Source organism: Cydia strobilella, chromosome 21, assembly GCF_947568885.1.
Source record: "Cydia strobilella chromosome 21, ilCydStro3.1, whole genome shotgun sequence".
NCBI lineage: Eukaryota > Metazoa > Arthropoda > Insecta > Lepidoptera > Tortricidae > Cydia > Cydia strobilella.
Genome location: NC_086061.1, coordinates 6,137,141 through 6,162,301, shown reverse-complemented (window position 1 = coordinate 6,162,301; position 25,161 = coordinate 6,137,141). Strand labels below are relative to the sequence as shown.

The window sequence follows — 25,161 nt, the reverse complement described above, 5'->3', positions numbered from 1 at the left end:
TACTGGGAATTTTTTTTCCCACCTTTTACCAATGGTAAAAATAATTACTGGGAAAGATAATTCCCAGTAGTTACCACCAAAATTTTGTTAGAGTTCAATACTAATAAAAATACTATAAATACAGGATATTTTTTTATAGTCACCTGCAATTATTTAGGTCATACTGAATAACTTTTACTATGAAACCAATACCGAAATCGCGAAAAAAAATTGACTCCCATACAAATACCAACGTCAGACCAGCCAATATGTATGACACAATTTTTTTAAATAAATTTTGCTTTAACACATTTCAGTTGTAACACATTACACATTTGTTTCATTTCAGTAAACTACTTGGAAAATTATCAAAAATACTAAAACATAAACTGTTTAATTACCTAATAAAATCACTTGAAATATAATCTAAATGAATGAATAAATTTATCCTTACATATATTTTAGTTTTTGCACTTGTACCGGTTAAACCGTTTTAATATTTTTGATCCATTTAAGGCAGTTTACTGAAACACTAATCGACTTATAATTATTTATTAAAGCACTCTATATTTATACTATTTACACTGTTTTTATTAATTTTGAACTCTAACACAATTTTGGTGGTAACTACTGGGAAAAGAAATTCCGATCTTTTACCAGTGGTAACTACTGAGAATTATTTTTCCAAGTAGTTACCAGTGGTAAAAGCTGGGAAAAAACTTTGTGGTAACTAGTGGGAATAACCCTTTTTTGAGCCATGACATTTTTGAGGCATATGTTAAGATAATGCTATGTCAATCAATTTGCTTATCTATCATATTATAGTAGATAAAATGGACGAACTATAAAATGTGAATGAAGTATACATACCTAAATCAATGAAGATTGTTTTGTCTATATTTAAATCTGGCCATATATTATTATCCTTCGATATCACGGGCCTATAAATCCCGGTCTTTTGATAGGCTTGCGTGGGGATATAGATCCAACACGTAGAGGCCCCTTGGAGAGCTTTAATGTCATGTAGAACGCCTGCTGGAACCCGTTCACAGGCGCAACAATAGACACCCATGAACCGGTCGCAGCAGGCATTGGGACTATTGCAGAAAAAGTGAACAGTATACCGGTCTATGGATTGAAGTTTGGGTGGACAATGAGACTGGGCTATTGTAAAGAAGTCCGGACACCTGCCATAACAATGTTAAAACACGTTATCGAGGCAGGTGGTGACTTGCCGCTGACTAGATGGGCCCCTGAAACTGCCGTCGTGAAGACGACCAGGAGCAACACCGGTGTGAGCGGCTCAGGGGTGTCGAGAGGTGTGCGCCGCTTTCTACCCAGTGACTGTTAACAGCCACTGTGCCAACTCGCGTCTTATGCATCTTTCACTTCCACCCCTGGAATTATTATTATTATTATTAGTTGATTGGTGGAATACCCCTTGCTCGCCCGGGCAGCGTCGCGGCGCGGGCCTATGTAATTTTATGTTCTAGGAATAATTTCCACTAGTAATAAGTATAACGAAATAAGCAGCTCTAAGTTTTTACATCTTGTTTTCACTGACTTGTAATTATTATTGTGGTGTTTCGTTTACGCCGTTCACTGTTTTGTTGATTATTGTAAGTGAAACTGCCCAGTCGGCGTTAAGTTCTACATACAAAAATAGATATCCAGTACTTTTTTAACCACATCCAGAAAAAAAAATAGCATGTTGGGACCATTTTAAGTTATGACCTTAACGCGCGAGATATCTAAGTCACTCATTTAAGTACTGTTTATTTTTAACATCGAAAACATTGTACAAAGTTCAGATATCCCAATTTGTCTAAGTTTAAAATTGTTATTGGTTTTTATGAAGAAAAAAAAATCTCTCGGAACGTAAGTTTATTTTTTTAATACGAACGTAGATTTAATGTCGAAATATCTCGCAGTCTCGCACTATCGCAAAAGTAAAACTATTTCGGCTAAGAATTGATTAAGTGAACTTTTAGAATGTGTAAATATACACAATGGTTTGGGACGTGTGATTAAATATATTATATAATCTGAATGTAGTAATGTCATATCTAAGAGGAACTTGCCATTTTGGATTAAAGTCGAAAATATTTTGGCCTTGACTTTACCTGAAATCCATCGGTCCAGACGGAAATTATAACAATACAGTATAAGATTATCTTTTAAGATATCTAAGAATGAATTTATAGTTTCGAGTCTCGTCGCCGTCTCCGTGTATTTACATCGTGAATATAACACTGACATTTATTAATCACTGTTCACTATGGAACATAGTGTTGACATGCATTTTCAAAACGATCGCTGTATCATTTATTTAAGTTTGTCAAATAATTAGTACAATAATGTTATAAGTAGAAACTTGTAATATGAACGGTTCTAACCGGGGACTCGGCGCAGCGCTAGTGAACATACAGTATGGTCGTCAGTTTATAAAGGCCACGAGCGCCCTTCAATGTTGTGTACAGTAAAGTGAGGACTTGTTTGAGCGTTAACGTCGCGTCCCCGGCGTTCGCTGGATGTTATGTAATCGCCTACAAATACACTACGGTGTGCAGTCTCGCTTCGTGTTATGTTGGGTGCTCCAGCAGTAGATGTGTGTGGCCGACGTCGCTCCGCGGGTGTAGTAGGTGCGGACGCACCGGGACGCGTACATAGCGATATATAGGGTCTCATGTCTATGGTATCCTCTATATCACGATGTATTGGATGCTACATCTGGTTAGATCCCACTGTTATTTTTTCCGCCTCCCGGCGCGCTCGCACCATTATAATTAAGCTAGCTCTAAACGACATTAAATGTGTAACTGTGAATTTTTGACCTTATTTGGTTGACGTTTTTTTTTGTGTAAATGCCTGATCTGTAGCGCAGTAGTGACACGGTGTGAGCGAGCGACTGGTTCCCTTTTACAATTGGATTATAGATAATAAAGTAAATAAAAAGTTTGATATGTCTGTTTTATTTCCATCCTTGACGTCTCCTGCTGTATAAAATATACAATATCTTACAAAATGTTTAATATAATTTACATAGCTTATCTATACATTAATGGTATACATAATACGTATACATAAAATTAAATGGCATTATGCTGTTTCGGACGGATGCCAAAATTCAAATTGAGTACATAAATACATTCAATCAATTGAGATTAGATAAGTAACGTAAATTAAACTTATAACTACAAGGCGTTTTGTGACTTGAGCTTTGCTATTCTTTACATACTAAATACATAAGTACAAAGTTTACATCAAAAATAATGCATCGCTTATTGACGCAGTAAATTCTGTACAATTGGCATGATGACGGCAACAAAGAATCATGGAAATAGTTGCTTCAAAGAAACATATGTTATCTTATCTTATAGTTTTCGGGGGCCCTTGCGGATACACTTCGACCCATAGGGATCTTTTGTGCAGTTACTTACCCCCTAGGAAAGATAACATATATGTTAATATGATTCTAAAAAATGGCCCAATTTCAGTATAAACATTAGGTTTATTAATATTTTCAATAAAATAAAAGTGCAAAATTCTCCAATCAGCATTTTGACTGAAACACCAATCAAAAGCGAGCCAAACCGTGACGTATATCTTTGAGCAGCATAGACAACATCATTGACCGTAATCCATACGTTCTCAATGTTCAATTTTATTATTATTTCACAATTAAACATTTATTACCTACAAAAATATTATTACACGATACAAAGTAAATATTTATTTTTGTTATATAAATAAAATGCTAATAATACGATATTTCACCAAAAAAACTTTTTTATTATTTGGCTGAATGGAAGGAACTATCATTGCCATGTTGGCTGTCGTAAACAGAAAAAAAAAATATTCTCACTCAAAATTTACATGTATCTAAATAATTCATTCATTGCAACCGTGTGCGAGTTTTTGTATAAAATGAGTTATTGTGATTAATTTTAGTATAGTACATTTTACAACTAGTGTGAAAATGTATTTATCATCTCTAATCGTAATATTATAAAATTCGTAACTGTAAGTATGTAAAGTAATATATTCGTGTGTAAAGTACTCATGTAACAATGTTTAGAGTAGGTCAAGAAAAACCTGCAGAGATTTTGACAGCACACGCAGTGCCAGTGTTATTTATACGTCATAATTTCATACAAGTTTGACGTATAAAATAACACCTGCACTGGTGTGCTGTCAAAATCTCTGCAGAATTTCCTCTCAGACAGTAATCCAAACGCAATGCAATACATTCCTAAATTTTGGAAATCGAATTGACACACAAGTAAATTAACCTGGCAGTTTGTCTTTTTTGCTATATTATAATCTCGGTGATCAGATTACTAAATTAGTAGATTCAACTGCAGTTACTGAGAAAGGTTCCAGCAATAACAGTGCATTATTATTGTCAGGGTTGCGCAGAAAAGCTGGAACAATGGTTTTCTGACGGTAAGGTATGCTCGTCGAGCGCTAGAAGCACGTAGTAGCGCTACCCGAGTAGTTGGACCGACTGTATGACTCGCTACAACTTGGTCTCTGGTCATGTGTTTCCGTCGCCGGCGACTGTCGTCGAGCGCTAGCGACACGCTGTAGTGGTGCCTGAATAATTGGAGCGGTCGCTGTAGCTTTGTCTCCGGCTCAGGCATGGGTTTCCGTATCGCCCTATCGTTGAGCCCTGGTATCACACAGTAGCGCTGCCCGAGCAGCCGGAGTCTTCGGCTTGGACATGAGTTACCGCCGCAGCTAATGGTCATCGACCGCTATTGTCACGTAGTAGCGGTACCCGAGTACTTGTAGCGGCTGTACGACTCGCTATCGTCTCCGTAACCTGTTATCGTCAAGCGCTACAGTCGCTCAGTAGCACTGTGAGTATTTGGAGCGGTCGCTGTAAGACTCGCTACAGCTTGGTCTCCGGCTTGGGCATGGGTTTCCGCCGCCGGCGATGGTCGTCGAGCGCTAGCGGCGCGCAGTACGGTTGTCGCGCTGAGCAGTTTGAGCGTCGGTCGCTGTCGTTGTCGCCGCTGTCTACGTCACCTGCGAAAAAAGAGTTGTAAATATGTAATACTCGAGGCTCTATGAAGGTTTCCGTAGTTTAAAGACATGCACAGCAAGACTTACATCTATTCCCTTCTTTTTCTTTTTAGGCTACCAATTCTTGCTTTCCGTGAAATAGTCCTTTTATAATATTCAGATCGACTAAAACGACATTATTAGCAATTTATTTCATCCAACTAGGAAAACGTAGTTCGTTAAAACTTGTACAGTCGTCATCAGATATATCGGAGCGGCCGAGGTAGTCAAAAATATCTGAACATGCAATCTAGCGCTTTGACAATAGAGTCTTGTTCAGATATTTGTATCGCTCTGATATATCTGATGGCGACTGTACTATACGAACTGAATTAAATGTCATATACTAAGAAAAAGTGACCAAGGCCTCCAGTGTCCCAGGCTGGAATCGAACCGTCCACTGATATCGCGGCAGGTGCCTGTGCCATTCGGCCACCGGGCCACGGCGGCAACGTTCGAATTTTTCTAAGTATACGCACTTCATACTGAAGGCTTTATGGCGCCCCCTGGCGATCCCTAAGGTAGAACAGTGGTTCGACCTTCTAACTGAATCATCCATGTAATTCCGGTTTTTTTTATATGAGTGAGGATGAGGGAGTGAAATAGAAAGTTTGATGATATATTCGCTTACCGTCGCTACTGTTGTTGCTGGGCACGTGGTCGCGGAGCCGCGGCCGCCGGCGCCAGTAGCGGAACTCTCGAGGTAGCGTGTATGAACGCGGCAGAGAGATCTGTATATACAATAAAACATTCAAACACGACTCAGGTTGAAAATAAAGCTAAAATAAGGTAATAAAAATAGTGCCCTCGAACAGAAAAGTGCCACTTTGATCCGTCTTAGCAGGGAAGAAATAGTAGATTGTTAACCAAGGGATAAAATGCACTCATTTCTGCCGAGGTATTTTAGCCAATAGTCTGGGGCTGAAATGATGCCTTTCACCCGGGTTAAAGACTCTACTTTTCATTTCGAATACGAGGAAAGAAAAATGCATGTGTTTTTTTAAAAACATGACTAAGTATACATTTTTATAGTATTTGTTGAGGGTACTTTCAATTAACAATTCAGGCATAAGTATCGTTATTTATGGAATGGAGAGTCATTATCAGAATGGAAATTGTGTAACAAATCCATTTAAACTCAAATTTCAATTGCTTATCGTAAAAAAATCGTACTTCGAACGTAAAATGCTCTAGTGCAGACGTATCATTTTCTGCACACCTATTAGAACAACAATGGCCCTCTTTCAGAGCATGAGAAATGAAAAAGCTCTTTTCCGAATAGGTGATGTGTAAAGGGCAAGTTAGAAGTTAATCTGCATGTACTCGCCTGGCTGTCGATGTCAGAGGGCGCTCGCGGAGTGTCCCGCGCGGCGGACTCGTCGCCGCTGCTGGCCGCCACCGGGCCCTCTTCCTTCTTTCTGTTCCTGTACGGGAAATAAAGGACGATTAGGGCTCGCAACATTCAACGTGACAGCGATAATACAACCAAAGATGCATTGACTAAGACAATTTCGTGCTTCGAATTTGACAGGTGAACGAGATGGCGCTGTACAGCTTCATACATTTTGCGGTTTGACGCTTGGCTCGAGAATACAGTGACCGCAAAACCGCTTAATATCAAAAATGAATAACAGATGAAGATTAATAAAATCTTATAAATGTTTTTGGCAAAATTTTCATTTTTGGTACACGCTTTTTTCGCTGACTGTACTTTTCTTTCCACAGGCAACTAATACTTATCGAGACGATTCTAAAAACCCCAAACACAATTAGGTTGCGTTATTATGATGATACAGAGTCATTATTGTACCGCATAAATTATTAACTATACATAAATATATTGGCTGAACACATACGCAAATCCACACACGCGTGCACTCGCACACACACACACACACACACACACACACACACACACACACACACACACACACACATACACACACACACACACACACACACACACACACACACACACACACTTTTATTAGGCTTTATTTTTTTTAATTTAATTAGGCTAGAACATTAATTGATACCATAAATACCTAAACTATAAGTTAAAATTATAAGTAGTTTATAAATAACATCATCATCATGTATACCAACAATATTTCCTAAATAAAAAAGACTGTTATATTTATAGAAGAGCCGGGCATCCTGATACAGGTACATTTACCTAAAAGGAAGTCCCAACCACTGATGGCAATTTGTAGACTAAGCTTACAAGGAAATAAAACAATTTTCATTTTCATTTCATTTCATTCCGTCATGGAATGCCAGTGCCTATCTTCCGGCTTCGTCATAAGACCTTGAAACCTAATCGTGGTCAAAGTTCATTACAAAACTTTTCTAACAAATCCAAACACAGCTATGATATGTTCCATTATGAAGTTCCAGTTCATATCTTCCGGCTCCATCATCAGATCAGTTCGACAGTACCATATTATTGTATTGTCAATTTTCATGACGTATCTTCCAAGGATCGTAGCGTCATGAAAATTACCCTTTTATGTAACTACCTTAGATTCCATTACATAGTTAGTTACATACAGGTCGACCTAATAAAAGCGTGTTAAAAATACTTACGAATAAGGCGCGCCCCAATGGCAACACCCCTCCAGATAGTGCGGTGCGAGCAGGATCTCCGGCGTCCGACACCGCTGCATCTTCCGTCTCCCTTCCTCCTTCTTCATATACGGAAACCGGTCACAGTTCTGTCCATAGCACTCGTATCTCGCGTCTATACTTTGATTAAGCAAATTTGACACGTATTCATCCTTATTATAAGGCTGATTTTCAAACCCGGAATACTCGGGCGCGTCGCTGTATATGTTATTAGGTATCCTAGATTTATCTAAAGAGACTTCGTAATTGTTTTCCGTGATGTAATTCCTAGGGCTATTATTTATAGTTCTAGGGCTAGCCCGGTTAGTTTCGTAGCTTCTATTCTCTGACAAAGCTAGATAGTTGGGTGAATGGATAGGTCTAGAAATGTTAGGGTTTTCATAGATATCGTAACGTCTATGGATTTTGAGATCGTTCAGATCTGTGTTGTTGTTTTGGAAGGGTTGGTTGTAGTTTTTGATTTCTGTGTAGGTTGGGTATATGTTGCATGCGTGTGTGTGAGGGACGGGATAGTTTTGGTACGAATGTGTCATTTCTATACTAGGCCAGGCTGGTTCGGCGTGTGTTTTGGCCCTAGGTATGGGTTGTCTCTGTAGGCTGCTGTATATTTCCTCGGCGGCCACGGGGGTGGTTTTGGCGAGTTTGCCCTGTTTGATCTCTTCTTCTATGACTCGGAGCTCGGCGAGCTGTTTTTGCTTCTTTTCCTGTAGTTTTTGTTGGATGTTGACGCGGGAACCGACGCTCGAGCCTTCGTTTTCTGAAGAGCCTCCCTAAAATAAGAATTATTGTTAAGGTAAAGTTTTAATTTCTCAGGAATATATTTCCCACCTGATTTTGAAGTTTATTTTAAAGTGATAGAGTTCAATTTTGCATAATTTCTAACATCCTTATGCCTTATAAAGGGTTGAGTAAGCTTTAATTTCAGAGCCTGTCAAACTAAAGCGTAAAATCTTCATTCTTCCGCGTATATCGAAATCGAGCAGTTCAGTTCTGCAGACTAGCCTTAAATAAATTAGGTATTGAACATTTAAGAATTTTCTCACCCTCCCAATAACCGTTTCACCATGAACCCGCCAAGGTTTTTTTTGTGTTTCGCTTTTTTTTTCGCATTCCAGCCAATACGCAAAGACTCGCCAACGTTGTCAATTTCAGAGCTAATCAGCCAAACAAATTGACATTAAAACGGTATTGAAGAAAAAATTATACAATTTAATTAGACGGGAATTATGTAGTCCAAAGTATCAGGCGTAATTCAAACATGCACTTACATGGTGGTTATGCGGCAGCGGACGTCTCCAAAACGCAGCGTTAGGGGCCGCGGGGGCGGGGGCGGGGGCGGGCGCGGGGGCGGGCGCGAGGGCGACGGCGGGCGCGGGGGAGGGGGCGGGGGCGGGGGCGGGGGCGGCGGGGCCCGCGGGCGGAGGGACAAACGATGTCGGCTTCTTCTTCTTGCGTAGTGCCGCGCTAAAACACAAACAGTGTCATTCCCTGAACGTATTTTTCTCTCAGGTCTTGTTTTTAAGGGTTCCGTACCCATGGGGTAAAAACGGGACCCTATTACTAAGACTCCGCTGTCCGTCTGTCTCTCACCAGGCTGTATTACATAAACCGTGATAGCTAGACAGTTGACATTTTCGCAGATGATGTATTTCTGTTGCCGCTATAACAACAAATACTAAAAAGTACGGATCCCTTGCTGCGCGACTCCGACTCGCACTTGGCCGGTTTTCAATTTTCTTTGTCTCTCAAACGTATCCGTTTGAGGCAGGAATCATAAGTTGCCAGCAGCTTTCGATTAAAAATAATTAGTTTTGATAAAGAAAATGCAATAATTTAAATGAAAAGTACCTGCTATTGACTGGATTTGTAAAGCGACAGTTGAACACGCCTGGAATAACAGGATTATCAGCATTGTTGGCCTGTTTCCCTAGAAAATAGAAAAAAAATATACTTATGTAAAGCTTACGGTCAGAAAAACTGACATGTAAAATAAAAGAATAAGAAATTATGACGATATGGTGTATACATATTACTGATGTTAAAGTATTACCGTTTTTGTTTTGTGACGATGCATTTGTGCTATTCGTGCCCTGTTGATTTTCTCCTAACATGTAACCCAATCTTCGCACGTGGAAATATCTGGAACATCAAAATTTGCCGAATAGAAACAGTATTTTATTTTCCTAAGTAGAATAACTGCTTTCACACACTTTGGAAATAATTATCTTTTCACTACATATATAGTTATATACTAGTTGTAACACTTTTTCAATTTTATTTTATTTTAATTCTTGACTTTATCTAATGTTTCCTTTCAGCAAACTCAGCTCTCGATTTTAGGTAGTTTCTCTAGAGGAACCAATAAATTCTGCAGTATTATAAATGAAGTATTATTAGTATAAAAGACCTGTAGTAGAGCAACATGCAGGCCAGGCCGGAGACATAAGCGGCGGCGGAAAACCCCACCACGGACATATTAGCCCGCGGCGCCGCCCACCACCACGCCACCAGCAGCAGAGCGTTCTCTACGAACATGACGATGTAGAACGCCACCTACAACAATAGTACATTTATTGTAGAGATGTAGCATTTATGTGTACAGACCATGAATCTAGTATAACATGGATCGGTCATGAGGGGTGGGGCGAAATGACCGAACGGGATAGTCTTATGTATCTTTCAGTAGTAGTGACAGAGAGCAATACATTACTTTTTGTCTTTGTCATAGTTTCACTTTTCCACCGCTGCCACAACCGAAATTGTGGCAAACAAATAAGTACGTGACATGTCATGCTTGTTCGTTGCTTGTTTAATTATTGTTGTTTTCTATGAAATTGTGCTTTCTCTTATAAAGCATAGTGATGGTTAGCGTTTTGAATTGATAAAATAATGGTGAATTGTTCTGTAATCGGCTGTAATAGCCGCTCTGAGCAAAAATATGAGAACATAACCTTTCACACGTAAGTACGGTATTTTACACCTTCCTCTTAACGCAATATGTGAGAATAACATCGTAAAATTACGTTACACTCAAAGCAATGTAGAATCAAACGATTTCAATAAAAATATCACAATTATTTACGCAAATTAACAAAACATTATTTGTAAAATTATCCGCCCAAATTACGTAGGTTGTTTGTGGTAATATGTCACCTACTCAGACGAGTCTGAGGTCAGCCGTTTTTAAACTTCTTCTTAATTTAGCTGCATAACAATACGGTTAGGGATACCAGATGAAAATATCATAATTTTATGGGTAATTTTGACCTCGAAGTTTTTTCGTATTTCTAATTCCAAAAAATAAAATAAACAAATGTTGTGAAGATTAAATGTGGTGTACATTAATTGGTGTGATTGCGATTTGTGATTTCTTTAAATTAAAACCCATAATACATTTTATTTACTAAACATGTTTAGTTTTGTACCACCTGCGCGAATTATAGGAGGTATTTCATTGTTCATACGCCTAAAAAGAACGGCCCATTGACATTTTATTCAACAATTTTAATACCGTCAAACTTTGCCTCCAGGGTAATCGCCCCAACGTGATATCAAATATTGGGGTAATTTTTACCGATATGGTATCCCCACGTTTATGACGTCATCTATGTATATCCCTTACGGGCGCACGCGGTAGGCCGCATCTATGTAATGCTAGGTCTATGGTACAGACAAATTATTGTGGAAACAGTAATTGGTCGATTAGCGATTTTAGCACCCCCGCATACAAATGGTGACAATAGGCGGTGCGAGGGTCACAGTGGTTATGTAGATTTCCTATGCCACTATGGCATTCATATATGGGGCAAATACATATTTCCGACGTTCACAATATATGAAATAACTTACCATCTTCTGCTTATGCCTGTGCTCTTGCAGATTTACATAAGCTAGCACGTAAACGGCAGCTATTAGTGCCGCTAATAACGCTTTCCGCCCGCGACCGACGCGCTCGCCGTCGAACACGTTCTTGGGCGAGATGAGCCACAGGAACATTGAGACCCAGTGGAGACCTGAAGCAGGTAAACAGGTTTACTTTACTGTTAGCAGTGTTATTCACTGTAGGTTTGTTAGTACGAATACACACACACACACACACACACACACACACACACAGCTGATACACTATCTAGTGTTAGCAGGTTATAATCTTACCTATAACTAAGAAGACCCAGTATTCGTAGACTAGAGCGTACGCGGTGAGCGCGCATATACGCGCTGAGATCGTCCCCAACCGCCAAAGAAACTGAGCAAACAAGACAACACATTCGTTATTAGACTCTGACCACGCTAACTTTGCACAAACTTGGCCATAATGCAAACATATCCCTATAAGCTCTATACTTGACGTAGCACTTGGCATGAAGAATTTGCGTGGCCCGATTGTTTTAAATTTTACTAAATCTATGAGGGAAGGAAAAGTCAGTAAAATTGAGGTAAATGATTACACATATATGTACAGCTACATTGAGTATCAATTGCAAAAAAGGCGAGTGGATGTGATTTCAGTGCACGACATTTTAAGCTTGATGAAACTTTGTTGACTGTTGAGCTTGTTATATCGGTGCGAAAAATAAACAGAAATTTCAATATTCCGCCTTCATTATGTGACATGTTGTGTGCGTGACCCCTATTATACTTACTTTATTCTTTGATCGTACCCAAGCTATATAAAAAAATATTTAGAAAAAGATGTAGATAGGAATCGAAGCAAGTGAAAGAGAGAAAGCAAGAATTGAGGGACAGTAAGAAAAATAAGTGACGGAGAGAATCGTACCTGAACAATAACACCGAGCCAGGTTAACACCAGTCGGTGCACGTTTCGCAGGCGTACGTTTTTGCTAAAGCTAGCCAGCGCCCAGCACACGGAGAAGAGAGAGAGAGACGCCGATATCACGTTCAGCTCCGCGAATGCTGCATTGCCGGCTATACAAAACATATTTGTTAATTAAAACCAAAGATAGATATAACTCCGTAATAGATGGATACAGTCTAAGGAAAAGACGTGCCTCGAAAATCACGAAAATTTGATTCTCGATCAGATGGCGCCACTAGTTTTGGCCTACACTCGTATAGAGGGCGTTGACTGTTTCGTTTGTTATTTATAATTTTAACGCATACCAGTGATAGAACATGGGTCAAAATCATATAAAAATAATTAATGCAAATAAAAAATCATTTATCTATATTTAAATACATTTTATCGTATTTTTAAAAAATACTTATTTTTAGTTTTAAAGTGTGTCGACAGATGGCAGTGAATTTACTGGGGTTACAAAATTTACTATGACAGTACCGCTCTAGTATAAGTTACTCTATGATTCAAACAAATGCATATAAAACAAGGTGTAACATTTATAGCGATGTCTCGCTCACACACCGGAGCGGCGTGCGGATCCGCACCCAATGTGAAGATCGTCTGAATATAGTTCACTTAATAGTAGGTAGCATAAAAAATATTGTAGTTGCTTTAATCGTTGTATATTTCCGTACAGTTGGAAGTGTCATAGAGTATCCTACGTTAAAAATAATGTATCATAGAGTAATTTATACTAGAGCGGTACTGTCATAGTAAATTTTGTAACCCCAGTAAATTCACTGCCATCTGACAAAATGTATTTAAATATGGATAAATAAAATTTTTTATTTGCATTAATTATTTTTATGATTTTGACCCATGTTCTTTCACTGATATGCGTTAAAATTATAAATAACAAACGAAACCGTCAACGCCCTCTATACGAGTGTAGGCTAAAACTAGTGGCGCCCTCTGATCGAGGATCAAATTTTCGTGATTTTCGAGGCACGTTTTTTTCCTTAGACTGTATCCATCTATTACGGAGTTATATCTATCTTTGTAATGTATAAATAGAGTAGGCGGTAGTATATATATAACACCGAAATGATGAATTTAAAGCCACTTTTCATAAAATAATATTTGTTCCCATTACCAGGTGAAATCCCAGGAGAGTCCAGCGGCTCAGGCTCGGGCTCCTCTCGCAGCAGCACGTGCAACTGCAGCAGCAGCATCGGGGCCGCCTCGCAGAACGCGTGCACCAAGCGAAGCATGCCTGCACATAATACACTTGTTCAATTCAGTTTAAGCTAACTTGATCTCGGTACCGACTTGGCACTTCGACGCCCCCTGAGGGCCTGCTGTGAATATCTTCATTGTTCGTTGGTCTGTTTGCATCTATCGCAAGAGCGACAGACACGAAGGGACGATCGAATATTTGTGGTAGGACCTCTGATTTTAGACACCCATACGTCTTGCATAGGGCCCCTGATACGCTCTCAGGGCGTAAAGTCACTTGGGAACGATGCCTTTATGCCGTGACCACAGAATATATAATAGTACTAGGTAAAGAAGATACACTCTCTAACAAATCGCGTCTACTACGCGCAAGGCGGCGCGAGCGCGAGCACGCGTCCGTTCCGTAGCGGTGCGCGGCAATTACTATGGCAAAACCTCAAAATTGAGGCGGCCGCAGGTACTTGTAGCGACGCGACGAATATTCGGAGTGAGACACGCCTGCCATGACACGCTACTGGTCTGGACGCCTGCGGTGATCTTATACGTAGTCCAACAAAGCAGCACTTACACAGATCCCGCACTTGGTGTTTAACGCGCGGTGTACTAGTATCGACGGGGGCAAGAAGACGCGCGTACCGCCACAGCACGCCCAGCTGCAGGCAGTGCAGCGCCGCCACCACCCACGGGCGTTGCGTGCGCCCGTCCGCGCCCCACACGGACAGGTACCAGCGTAGTGATAGGACCTGGAAAAAAACATAATTATAGTCTGGCAGACCAATTTTGTCAGTAGAAATAGGCGCGAAGTTCAAAATTCGCACGTAGACCCACATATTTAAAATTTACCGCCGTTTTCTTGGCCGCAAATCGGTTTGTCAAACTTTTTTTTTTAAACTAACTAGAGTCCGTTGAGTATTGTATTCTTTGGTCTGTGTGTTTATCACGGGTTTATTGTACACACACCTGCGTTATAAGAAGCGACGTGACGACAATAGATATGGCGGCCGCGAACGTGGCCTTATAGCCGCGTTCGAGCAGCGCGTAGCTCATCACAACGTCGAACACGACGTCGCAGAAGTAACCAGCTAGCGAGATCACGTTGAACAGCACGTCGCAGAGAGGCAGGAACTCCGCCATTTCGTAACATTTCTCTTGATTAGCTATCTGTAATATAAAAGCCGTTTTAATTTTTGTTTGTTAATAAACGTGAATGGAGAATGCGTAGAACGGAACGCTACGTTTATGCGTTTTGTTATCGCTAACCAGAAAGCGTAAAATCAATACCATGAGTCCATGATATTTTAACGTAGAAGTAAAAAGGAAAATTTATTGAGGAGAATAAATGCACTACGCAATAAAATTTGAATAAATTATACTGTAACAAAAAAACACTTAATTTTTCCCAAAAACTAAACGACACTAAAAGCATCGAACGAAACGTAAACCAAACGTTGACGTTTTTATTTTCGACTTTTGACGTTGACATTAGACTTTATTAGAGTTTAGGTTAACTGGTTTGGTTGTAAAATTGGGCTTATTTTTTACTATTTCTCGACTGTTTGTTGTATTAAACAATGTCGAATTACCCAGATTTTGGTAAAATCGGCAAAGACTCATCGAGGGCGGCGTGTAAAAAGTGTGGCTATGCTGGCCACTTAACTTTTCAGTGTAGAAACTTTATTAAAGTAAGTGTTCGTTATTTAAGCTTAGTTTTCTAGTGGTCATGGTCATATTTATACGTTACTGATCTGTTTTTGGTGCCTTAGTAATAGATAGATTTCTATGCGGTATTTATAAAAGAAGTAGTAACAACAAATATTTTATTTTAATAAAAGCATTAGGAACATTCTCCAGAAATGTCTACATAATGTTGTATTTGTACAGCACTCAAGTAGAAAACTGTTAAGTTTAATCATCAACTTTGTTTCCTTTGCATGATTAATGCAAAAGTCAGAAGGAATTGATTTTGAAGAATGAGGAATTGTCTTATCAACTTTTTACTTATCTTAGTAATAGTCCTTTGACCCATTCATAGCAACCCTTCAACTTTTCTATACAAATTTAAGAGAAACCTATGTTTCACTGGAACCAAACATAATGAACATCCTTGCTGGTATTAGTATAACTCGTAACCAAGCCTACTTTTTACTGGCGCAAGGCTCATTAGACAAACCACTGTTCAATCAATGATTCACTCAAACAAATATACATGCTAAATACCCTTTTTTAAATAATATGTATTATTGAAAATCATTATTTGATTTACAGGTAGACCCAAACAAAGAGATAGTCCTAGATGTCAGCAGCACAAGTAGCGACAGTGAGCAGGACTATGCCACTCCGTTGCAGAGCCTCCGCGAGACAGAGTTACGTAAGAAACTGGAGGAGAAGCTAAAGAGAGCTCGGGAGAAAAAGAGCAAAAAAAGTAAAAAGAAGAAATCTAGGTAAGTATTTGTATCTTGAAAATATTCGTATCTTGTTCATATCCTTTCTCAAAAGCCAGGGCAGATCTCTAAAAAGAAGACATATTAGTAACATTTAATTATATAGCTGTATATAGATATTTCATATAGTAGACTTGTCACATCATCAAAATCTTTTCCTATAAGCCACTTTCTGCCATAGTAACTACATACTACAGAAATTTGTAAACTACATGACTCAAACTTAATGAGACGCCAGCAGAGAGCGAAACTTTGGTGCCGATGACAGACATATGACATCAACCTAAATACAGTGTGTTGTTATCTAGATACTTAATCAAATAACAACTTATTAGCCTCTTTAGTTTACTGATATTGAACCTTGAGTTGAGAGTTTTTATACGTACTGGCCACGTATAAAAACATAACTAACTGTCTTTGTCATGTTAAAAACAAGATTGTTGGAAATGACAACCAATTTCTGTTTACTTATTTTTGTGTAAATTACCAAGCATTTTGATAAATAAACATCCTATATGCGACTTAACGTCATACGTCTGTCATCGGCACCAAAGTTTCGCTCTCTGGACGTCAGTAATTGTTTCAATCAGTGGCGTAGCTAGGCGTGGGCGAAGTGGGCTCTTGCCAACCCTTTTTATTATCTTGGGAATACACATTGAAAGAAAAGGGCCTCGCAGATGCGACTTCACCCTCGGCTAGATTAGTTCATGCTACGCCACTGGTCTAAGTGAGTAATCTTCCTATAAAGCAGGGGTCCTCAATGAGTAATTGTTCCTATAGAGCAGGGGTCCTCAAAGAGTAATTGTTCCTATAGAGTAGGGGTCCTCAATGAGTCATTGTTCCTATAGAGCAGGGGTCCTCAATGAGTCATTGTTCCTATAGAGCAGGGGTCCTCAATGAGTAATTGTTCCTATACAGCAGGGGTCCTCAAAGAGTAATCGTTCCTATAGAGTAGGGGTCCTCAATGAGTAATTGTTCCTATAGAGCAGGGGTCCTCAATGAGTAATTGTTCCTATAGAGCAGGGGTCCTCAATGAGTAATTGTTTCTATAGAGCAGGTGTCTCCAAACCCCGTCCCGTGGGCCAAATCCGGTCCGCGAGGCGTTCCAATCCGGCCAACCAGTTCTTGGGATTATCAGCAACCAGACACCACCAAATGGTGCCCAATGGTGGGCCACGCGAAAGTCTCGGAGGTGCAAAAATTAGGATCCCTGCTATATAGTTAAATACAGATGCCATTAACTTTTATTATTTATTTTAGATCATCAAGTTCATCACCATCAAGTAGTTCATCATCATCAGATTCAGAGAGCAGTGACTCGGAAGAAGAAAAGAGGAAGAAGAAAAAGAAGAAATCCAAAAAGAGCAAATCTAAGAAGTCTCATAAAGAAAAGAAGAAGAGTAGGAAATGATATTACTTTTTAATGTGTAGTATGATAAAATTATGATGAATGTAAACAGGTAAAGTGTATTTGGGTGGTACTAAATGCTTAAGAATGTTGAGTAATTCAAAAAAGGATTATGACGATGGAATTATATGGCACTTTGTACCCCTTTTTACTAGTGTCACAGATTTGTAATAGTTCATTGTAATTGAAGGCTGAATTTCATATTTTGTATTTTAAGATTTAAGTATGTATATTGATAATTGTGTCATAATTAAATAAATTGTATTTAAGTTGTGTATGTGTTTACTTTAAAAATGTTAGGGAAGGTCTCCTAGGATCATTTTGGCATAGCAGTATGGGATCTGGCAGCTGCCCTCAGTGCCCATTTAAAAAATCCACCCTGTATGCCTGATTATTCCTGACATTGACATTGATGTGCAAATATGTGAACCTGCATGTGTAAGGCACTTGGGACTGTTCATGGGTCTGGTTTATAACTAGAGGGCGGAGTACCGGTGGCAAATTTCACACTAAATGCATGGAGTCGCCTAAGTATTCTTATGATTAAATAAATAACGAATAAATGATTAATTTTGCATAATAATTTTTAGGAACTTATAGAAATTATCCGCAGAATTGTTGCTTCACATGGCTTATTCATCTTGATATTTTTCGGTTTTATATTTTTAGCAGACGCAATAATAATTCAGATAATATAGATGTAAAGCAGCTGTCTAAATTGACAATGTCAAATAATTAGTTTCTAAATGTCTTATAAATTTGTAAATTAGTAACTTTTTGAAAAGAAAGGTTGCATATGGTAAAAAATATTATATCAATGAATGGTGACTTGGTCTTGAAAATAATATATCGTTTGGCAGGTATAACTTCTTAGTCTAGTATTTAGTACCTAATGATAATGTTTTGATAAGAAAACATATTATTATGTATTATAGATATTAACAACATATTACATTATATTTGTATGCTCGTAAGATAATTTCTATAAGTTCCTAAAAATTAGTATGCAAAATTAATCATTTATTCGTTATTTATTTAATCATAAGAATACTTAGGCGACTCCATACATTTAGTGTGAAATTTGCCACCGGTACTCCGCCCTCTATTTATAACATTCATGATTTTAGACTGATCCTTTGTATACACTCATAACTTGCTTGCTATGTGCAAACAGCAAACCTTCACATAATTTACAAGTTTTACAACACTACACACACACTCTTATTCTAATGAAGTTGTGTCAAGATCATTATGAATACCTCGCCCGCTTAGCAACTTCTGCTGCTGACTGTATGTTGGCTATTCTATATTAAATAAGCAATTTTCACAGTTTCTCTAAATTGCCTATAATATAAAAATTTACAATATTCCTTAAAATTGGCAATCCACTGCAATGAAATTCATTTCATAAAGTCTGAGAGCAATAAAATCTTTTAATACCTGTAAAATGTTAAAAGTAAAACTACTGAGACTGAGCCGGTTTAACTACTGAGAAAATGGGGATGTTTTTTACTTTTAGAGGAAAGTGGATAACCACACTATTTATATAGAGAAGCAGTCATACACTATCCTCAGAAAAAGGCTTTTAGCAGTTAGGACAATACATCTACCAAACAGTGGCATAGCTAGGCATGGGCGAATGAGGCCTTCGCCCACAGTCTCACACTCAGGGAGGCCTGTAAAGCCAACCTTTTTATTACCTTGCGAAAACACATTGAAAAGGGCCTCATAGATGTGGTTTTCGCCCACGGCTAGATTGGTTTACGCTACGCCACTCCTACCAAATATGATTAGCTTTATCAATAGCTTTTCGAAAGGCATTTTAACTTCAACTAGTGAAATTTAGTAGGTGAAGGATCAGTCAATATTTCTTATATTTTGTATGATTGAGACAGTTCAAACTCTTTTCGTGGTTGTAAACAAGGCACCACGACTATGTATGTTTATTAAAGTATAAATTAGTAGTGGGATATACAAAATAACTACAAACGTGTTTACAAAATAACTACAAACGAAAATAGAAAGTTGATCTACTTTCAAACATTATCTACACGTTTTCTTTACAAAAATGTTGTTTTATTAATACCAGATCAATATCTAAACAAAATATGGGGAAAAAAAATAAAACTAAGTTAAATCAACACGGATCACTTACCTTGGTAAAACGAAATTCTTTTGGCAGCTTAGGATCATGTTATTCACAAGGAAGGTTTTTGTAAACTATAGGTCAAAGCATAAACACTTCTCATGTATTGTATTATAATTTAATTATAGTTTTTGTTCACTTCCCACGATAAACACTATGCACATTCCGCTAAAAGCTTAGCTAAATATTTTGGTTAAGTTATTCCAAGTTATTCTAAAAACTTTCAGTCAAGTTCACGTCAAAAGTTCATACATAGTGGCGTCATCTAGTTTGCGGTATGCGTACTATCTGTGAAAGCTCGATTCATAGTTATAGGTGCGTTCAAAACGGACGTGTTCATTTTAAATGCATTTAAATGTTATATTGTTGCTGGAGTTGTTGATTAAAATTTTGTTGTGTTAAATAATGTCTAATAACGAAGTTTTTATCCGTTAAATGCGCATTGCTTGGATATCCATGCGGAAGCTTCAATCGGGTACTGAAAAAAAAAAATATTTTTGTTAATGAATACCAATACTACACAAAATGCCTGTGTTGTGACCCAACCTTATTAATCTTATTATTATTATTGTGTTGTTGGAAAGTATTTCAGGAATTTACTTTTATTGTATTAGTCACGCTCTCGTCACGCTTTAATTTAGAATTTCACCTTCAACTCAGATATTTTTAAAATGGCTGAACGTACCCCGGACAATGCCTTGTGCAAGCGTCGAGTTGCCTGAGAAAGTCAGGCAACGCAAATTCCAGGGAGACCTTCTCCGCGGCTAGAATCCTAATCAGGTGGATCGGGTCGATGCTCAGGGCCGAAATATTGCAGATTTGCCCCTGTGAAAATTATGTTAGACATTTCATTATACGAGAATAAGCGGTTAAGAATTGTTTTAGTACTTTACATGTAGGCATATAGGTACTTGTTGTTTTACGAGAAGCACATTGAACAACTTTGTCAGTAGAAAAAGGCGCGAAAATCAATATTTGTATCGAAGATAGATCCTTTCGCGCCTAAATTGGTGGCTTGCCAGGGTATACTCGTAGGTACAGGTACTCCCTTCTTAAATATCGGCAACGCACTTATAACCATTCGCGTAGTCGCTTACTATCAGGTAAATATTCTACTACTTAGTTTGCCTCCTAAATCATACAAAAACCTACTTAGTTACTGATGTCGAGAGGGCTAAAGTTACCAGTCGGAATGAGATTTCATCTAACATACATTTGAAAATAGTTACGGTTCCAAAAGCATACTCTTGTGACGATCTGACGATTGAACAATAAATGAAAAGGCAGCTATTTATCTACACTATATATATACCTAATAAATACGAGATGCAGACAGTCATAGTTGAACATATTTGAAAACCCCCGGGGTGTAAATACCTGCATGAGGGTGCTGATGTGATGCCGTGCGGTCTCCAAAGCGGTGACCAGGCTTTTGGTGGTGAGCACGCTCAGATCTCCGACCCAGCGTACGCAACGCTGGTAATGCATCAGCTCGGTGGGACCGCGGCAGAGCATCTTGCGCGACCAGGATGCTTGTGTTGCCTATGAACAATCATTTGTATTTTGTCTAGCTCTGATAGAAGCCGTATGCGCGTCATTCTGTGTTGTGTAAGAAGTGAGGTAAGAGAGTAATAGTATTTTTTTATATAATGTGACCCTGTATTCAACCTACTGTGTCAACTCGAGACCAATTTAAGGTCTCAAGGAGTTATGAGTTAAGGTCATATATGGGTGTACTACCATGATGTTGAGAGCCTCTTCTACGTCATACCTACAACATTATAGACTAGAGGACTTCCTAACTAAAGAACCCTCGATATTTATATGTATGGCGCCCACACAATATTTCTAAGGAGGTTCATGGATATATATACACACACACACTCTCTAATACCTAGTAGATAATTTGAAACGTACCCAGTTGATAATAACACTGCCTTTCTACTGAGGAGATAAGCGGAGATGAGAGGAGACGTGTGGAAATCAAGTCTCCTCTCCTCTCATCTCCGCCTCTGTGAAAAGACAGCCTTAAGCACCTACTTATATACTTCATCCTATCTATTTTTAAGACCTTACCTCTTTCACATCCTTAAGAAAATATATAGCCTTAGCATGGAAGCCACGGTACATAGCTAAGAGATGGTTCCGTATATGTAGTACCACGTCTCTTTGTGTAGGCACTTCGTAGGGCCCAATATTGGCTGGAGTCTCTTCTTCAGGGCATGAGAAGGGAATGGGCGGGATTGTGTAGGATGGTAGTGTGACGCTCTGAAAGGAAAATACTGCGGATTATATCTCTAATACAGCTCTAAGGCGCACCATGCTCGAGTCAATTTATCAGAAATTCACTACCTACCTGAATCTCAATGGTCACGGAATAAGTTCAGATATTGTCATATAGATATGGCAACTATTTTTTTTGTATGGAAATCAGAGAAAAGATAGGCCATCAGTGCCTACAAAGGGCAAAAAGCAGTCCTTTTGCCCTTTGCCTCGGATGGAAATACAAATATTGAAAACGTAGAAGTTGGTATTTATTGCGCAAAAATACGGTAAACAATATATCGATGGGTGTTGCGCGACTTGCGCGTAATGGGGCTAGGATTAGGACCTAGGACAGAATTCACGCCTAAAGCAATATTCAGAGCAAGTAAACATAAGAGAAGTTTTTGTAAAAAAAGGAGTAGGAGTAGTAGTTAGGTTAGGACTATAAATAGGTACATATTTAAATGAAGTAGGTATTTATTTTAATTAAACTAATCACCTCAATAAACTCCGTGGTTCTGTTTGGAGTTGTGAGTGAAGAATTATTAGCCACATTTTGGTATTCTCCTCCATTACCCGATTGCCGAAGGAGGGTTATGCTGTCATCTGTTGTTTCATTGTTATTAGGCATAATATTTGTATTTTCGGATGTGACTGTAAAGGCTTTTTTAGTGTTATTGTTATTAATCTGTTGGTCAGCAGGGTCAGTATGGACGGCTCTTTCAACACACACAGCGTTCCCCATACATGTCTGCAAAAAGAAAGAAAGAAAGAAAAGACATTTATTGTAAAGACCTTCTACAAACAGCGCCACCTCAGTTACAAAAAAGAACTTACTCACTAAACACTTAAAGCTAGGTACAATGGTAGTTATAGAAAAAGGAGTAAGGTAAGGGTTAATGAATACAAAAGCATACAATATTTACTTTAACAACGAGCGGGGGTTTGAACCCGCGATCTCCGGATTAAAAATCGCACGCTCTTACCTTACCGCTAGGCCACCAGCGCCGTGCCAATACGGGCGAATATTTAAACGGTGGTTAGCATAGGACCTAATAACTAAGAAGTATATATTGAAACTCTAGGTCCATGGGGTCCCAGCGCGCACTAGTTGTCAGCAGAAATCGCGAAGCGTCTGGTTGACGTAACTGATGACCGAAGAGCTGGCGGCTTCCTCGCATAACGTATCAACATTGCGATACAGCGAGGAAATGTCGCCATCAGCCTTGGTACAATTAATGCCTCAAGGGCCTATGTTATATTTAAGCTAGTTATTAATTTCGTTTACGTAGTACCACTGTATATATCTTGTATGTAAAATTTAAGGGTCTTGGCATTGAAAGTGTATAGCATTTATAACTTACCGTAGCATTTTCGATTCCTTCAACATCTCTGCGAGCCATGACTAAGTCTTTGCCGATATCAACTGCCGGCACCTCCAATTCGACATTGTCGTCAAACAGATCGAATATTTCGATTGATGTCACGCTCTCGCAGAAGCATAGTTTGGCGATAAGTATTGCCATATCTAAGAGACAAAAATCTAGTAAGTAATCAATAGGCTACTGTCCGTCTAAGTTGATCTAAGGGTCTAACTCTAAGCTAGCTTTGCATCGACTTGAACAGAAATTTGACATAAATAATATTTATATAATCGTATGGCGATATAGTCACATAGGCAAAATTATATAGTATTTTTTTGCAACCACTGCACAGCATCGGGCGTCCATTCTAGTTAGATCATCCTGTTTAGCCGAGTATGCGCGGAGTGGGCACCGCTGGATGATGTGCTCCAGGGTCTGGTCTGGTCATTAATAATGACATGACCACACTTTGTCATTGCAAATGCCACGCAGAGTTAGCTTGGTCCTATTCTATTTTACTGTTTATTCGGGTAGGTACCTATGTTATGATTTATGATAAATCTACACCTAACTCACACATTCCACTAATACGACTTTTGAAAGCTCACATGTTTTTTTTTATCAGTGCATTTTCGAAAATTTAAACGGCTTTGAAACTAAGTATAGAAAACATGCCAACTACGGTAAGTTGCCTATCTTGCAATCCATTACAACAAATCCAAAGTGGCCAAATATATCATACCTTTAACCATAGGTATAACACCTTGGTTACCATAGAAATAAAGATGTGTTCCGATAATATTTAGCCACTTTGACAGTTACTATCTATTTGATGCTGACGGTACCTATACTATTGTACGTTGCTGATATGAAACTCTTTAACTAACATAACCACTAATGGGGAAAGTAAATTTAAACTTACATAGAAGCATGTCGGACCGTTTACTGAAATCCGGCGCGGCGCGAGGCGGGCACGCGCGCTTGTAACGCGACACATTTGTACACATCGCCATTGGTGAGCCCAGCATGAAACTGTACCACAAAAGCTAATTCTGCACAGACTTTTAAATGACAATGTCAAAATCTGTGCAGAGTACTCGGAAAGCTTAGATAAACTCTAGTTTGCACGCGGTTGGTAGAGCGGCGGTCGCCTGGCAGGTGTCTAATGTCTGTCTGCAGTTGCGAGTCCGAATCTGGCTCGGAGCAATTATTTTCTTCCTCCCTATAGTTTTCTCCTATCCGACTGTCTGCTCGTAGGTATGTCACGGACGGGTATTTTTTAGTGATATTTGGAACTAAGGAACTGTATTTTGATTTAAAATAAAATAAAATGTATTCCGGACCGATACGACCTTCAAACCTTCAAGAAAAGAGCGTACTCCCATCTTAAAGGCCGGCAACGTACTTACAACCCCTCTGGTGCGGGTTGCGGGTGTCCATGGGCGGCGGTGATCGCTTACCATCATTATCAGTCTGATCGTTTGCCTCCTATATCATAAAAACCGGCCAAGTGCGAGTCGGACTCGCGCACGAAGGGTTCCGTACCATTACGCAAAAAACCGGCCAAGTGCGAGTCGGACTCGCGTTCCAAGGGTTCCGTACATTACACAATTTTAACAATGTATTTTTTATGTGAAATGTCTTTAAAAAACCTGTAGGGGTCGGATCAAAAACTAAGTAATTAAGTCCGACTCACGCTTGACTGCACATTTCTAATAGGTTTTCCGGTGATCTATTTTGTGTATTTTTTTCAAAATTTTTGACCCAGTAGTTTCAGAGATAAAGGGGGGGGAATGGTCATTTTTTGCCTTTTTTCTTGAATAACTTCTAAA

The 25,161-nt window shown here is 38.9% G+C and overlaps 3 protein-coding genes across 3 annotated transcripts; 1 reads left to right on the top strand and 2 right to left on the bottom strand.

Moving 5' to 3' along the window:
- Positions 1 to 4,188: 4,188 nt before the first annotated feature.
- LOC134751039 (uncharacterized) lies at positions 4,189 to 19,846 on the bottom strand. The gene is made up of 15 exons (XM_063686374.1): positions 19,710 to 19,846; positions 14,666 to 14,866; positions 14,274 to 14,448; positions 13,623 to 13,742; positions 12,449 to 12,597; positions 11,827 to 11,917; positions 11,521 to 11,684; positions 10,079 to 10,224; positions 9,722 to 9,810; positions 9,520 to 9,598; positions 8,940 to 9,135; positions 7,633 to 8,441; positions 6,374 to 6,470; positions 5,678 to 5,777; positions 4,189 to 5,010 (listed from the first exon to the last, which is right to left on the bottom strand). The coding sequence occupies exons 2-15, from the start codon at positions 14,837 to 14,839 to the stop codon at positions 4,874 to 4,876; spliced, it is 2,526 nt and encodes an 841-aa protein (XP_063542444.1). The 5' UTR covers positions 14,840 to 14,866; positions 19,710 to 19,846; the 3' UTR covers positions 4,189 to 4,873.
- LOC134750918 (protein SREK1IP1-like) lies at positions 15,186 to 17,816 on the top strand. Its single transcript, XM_063686170.1, has 3 exons — positions 15,186 to 15,387; positions 15,971 to 16,146; positions 17,407 to 17,816. Exons 1-3 carry the CDS (start codon positions 15,277 to 15,279, stop codon positions 17,555 to 17,557), a joined length of 438 nt encoding a protein of 145 aa, XP_063542240.1. The 5' UTR covers positions 15,186 to 15,276; the 3' UTR covers positions 17,558 to 17,816.
- LOC134751259 (uncharacterized) lies at positions 19,792 to 23,491 on the bottom strand. The gene is made up of 6 exons (XM_063686642.1): positions 23,330 to 23,491; positions 22,465 to 22,716; positions 21,777 to 21,968; positions 21,078 to 21,242; positions 20,386 to 20,525; positions 19,792 to 20,178 (listed from the first exon to the last, which is right to left on the bottom strand). The coding sequence occupies exons 1-6, from the start codon at positions 23,489 to 23,491 to the stop codon at positions 20,052 to 20,054; spliced, it is 1,038 nt and encodes a 345-aa protein (XP_063542712.1). The 3' UTR covers positions 19,792 to 20,051.
- Positions 23,492 to 25,161: the final 1,670 nt, after the last annotated feature.

Excerpts from the sequence above, each read along its gene's own strand:
- LOC134751039 (XM_063686374.1), bottom strand. The coding sequence starts at position 14,839 with ATGGCGGAGTTCCTGCCTCTCTGCGACGTGCTGTTCAACGTGATCTCG. Across the intron at positions 8,442-8,939 it reads CGCTGCCGCATAACCACCAT|GGAGGCTCTTCAGAAAACGA; the intron begins GTAAGTGCATGT and ends TTCTTATTTTAG. Across the intron at positions 5,778-6,373 it reads CCTCTGACATCGACAGCCAG|ATCTCTCTGCCGCGTTCATA; the intron begins GCGAGTACATGC and ends TTGTATATACAG.
- LOC134750918 (XM_063686170.1), top strand. The coding sequence starts at position 15,277 with ATGTCGAATTACCCAGATTTTGGTAAAATCGGCAAAGACTCATCGAGG. Across the intron at positions 15,388-15,970 it reads AGTGTAGAAACTTTATTAAA|GTAGACCCAAACAAAGAGAT; the intron begins GTAAGTGTTCGT and ends TTTGATTTACAG. Across the intron at positions 16,147-17,406 it reads AGTAAAAAGAAGAAATCTAG|ATCATCAAGTTCATCACCAT; the intron begins GTAAGTATTTGT and ends TATTTATTTTAG.
- LOC134751259 (XM_063686642.1), bottom strand. The coding sequence starts at position 23,491 with ATGGCAATACTTATCGCCAAACTATGCTTCTGCGAGAGCGTGACATCA. Across the intron at positions 21,243-21,776 it reads TTCTTAAGGATGTGAAAGAG|GCAACACAAGCATCCTGGTC; the intron begins GTAAGGTCTTAA and ends GATTGTTCATAG. Across the intron at positions 20,526-21,077 it reads ACATCAGCACCCTCATGCAG|GGGCAAATCTGCAATATTTC; the intron begins GTATTTACACCC and ends TAATTTTCACAG.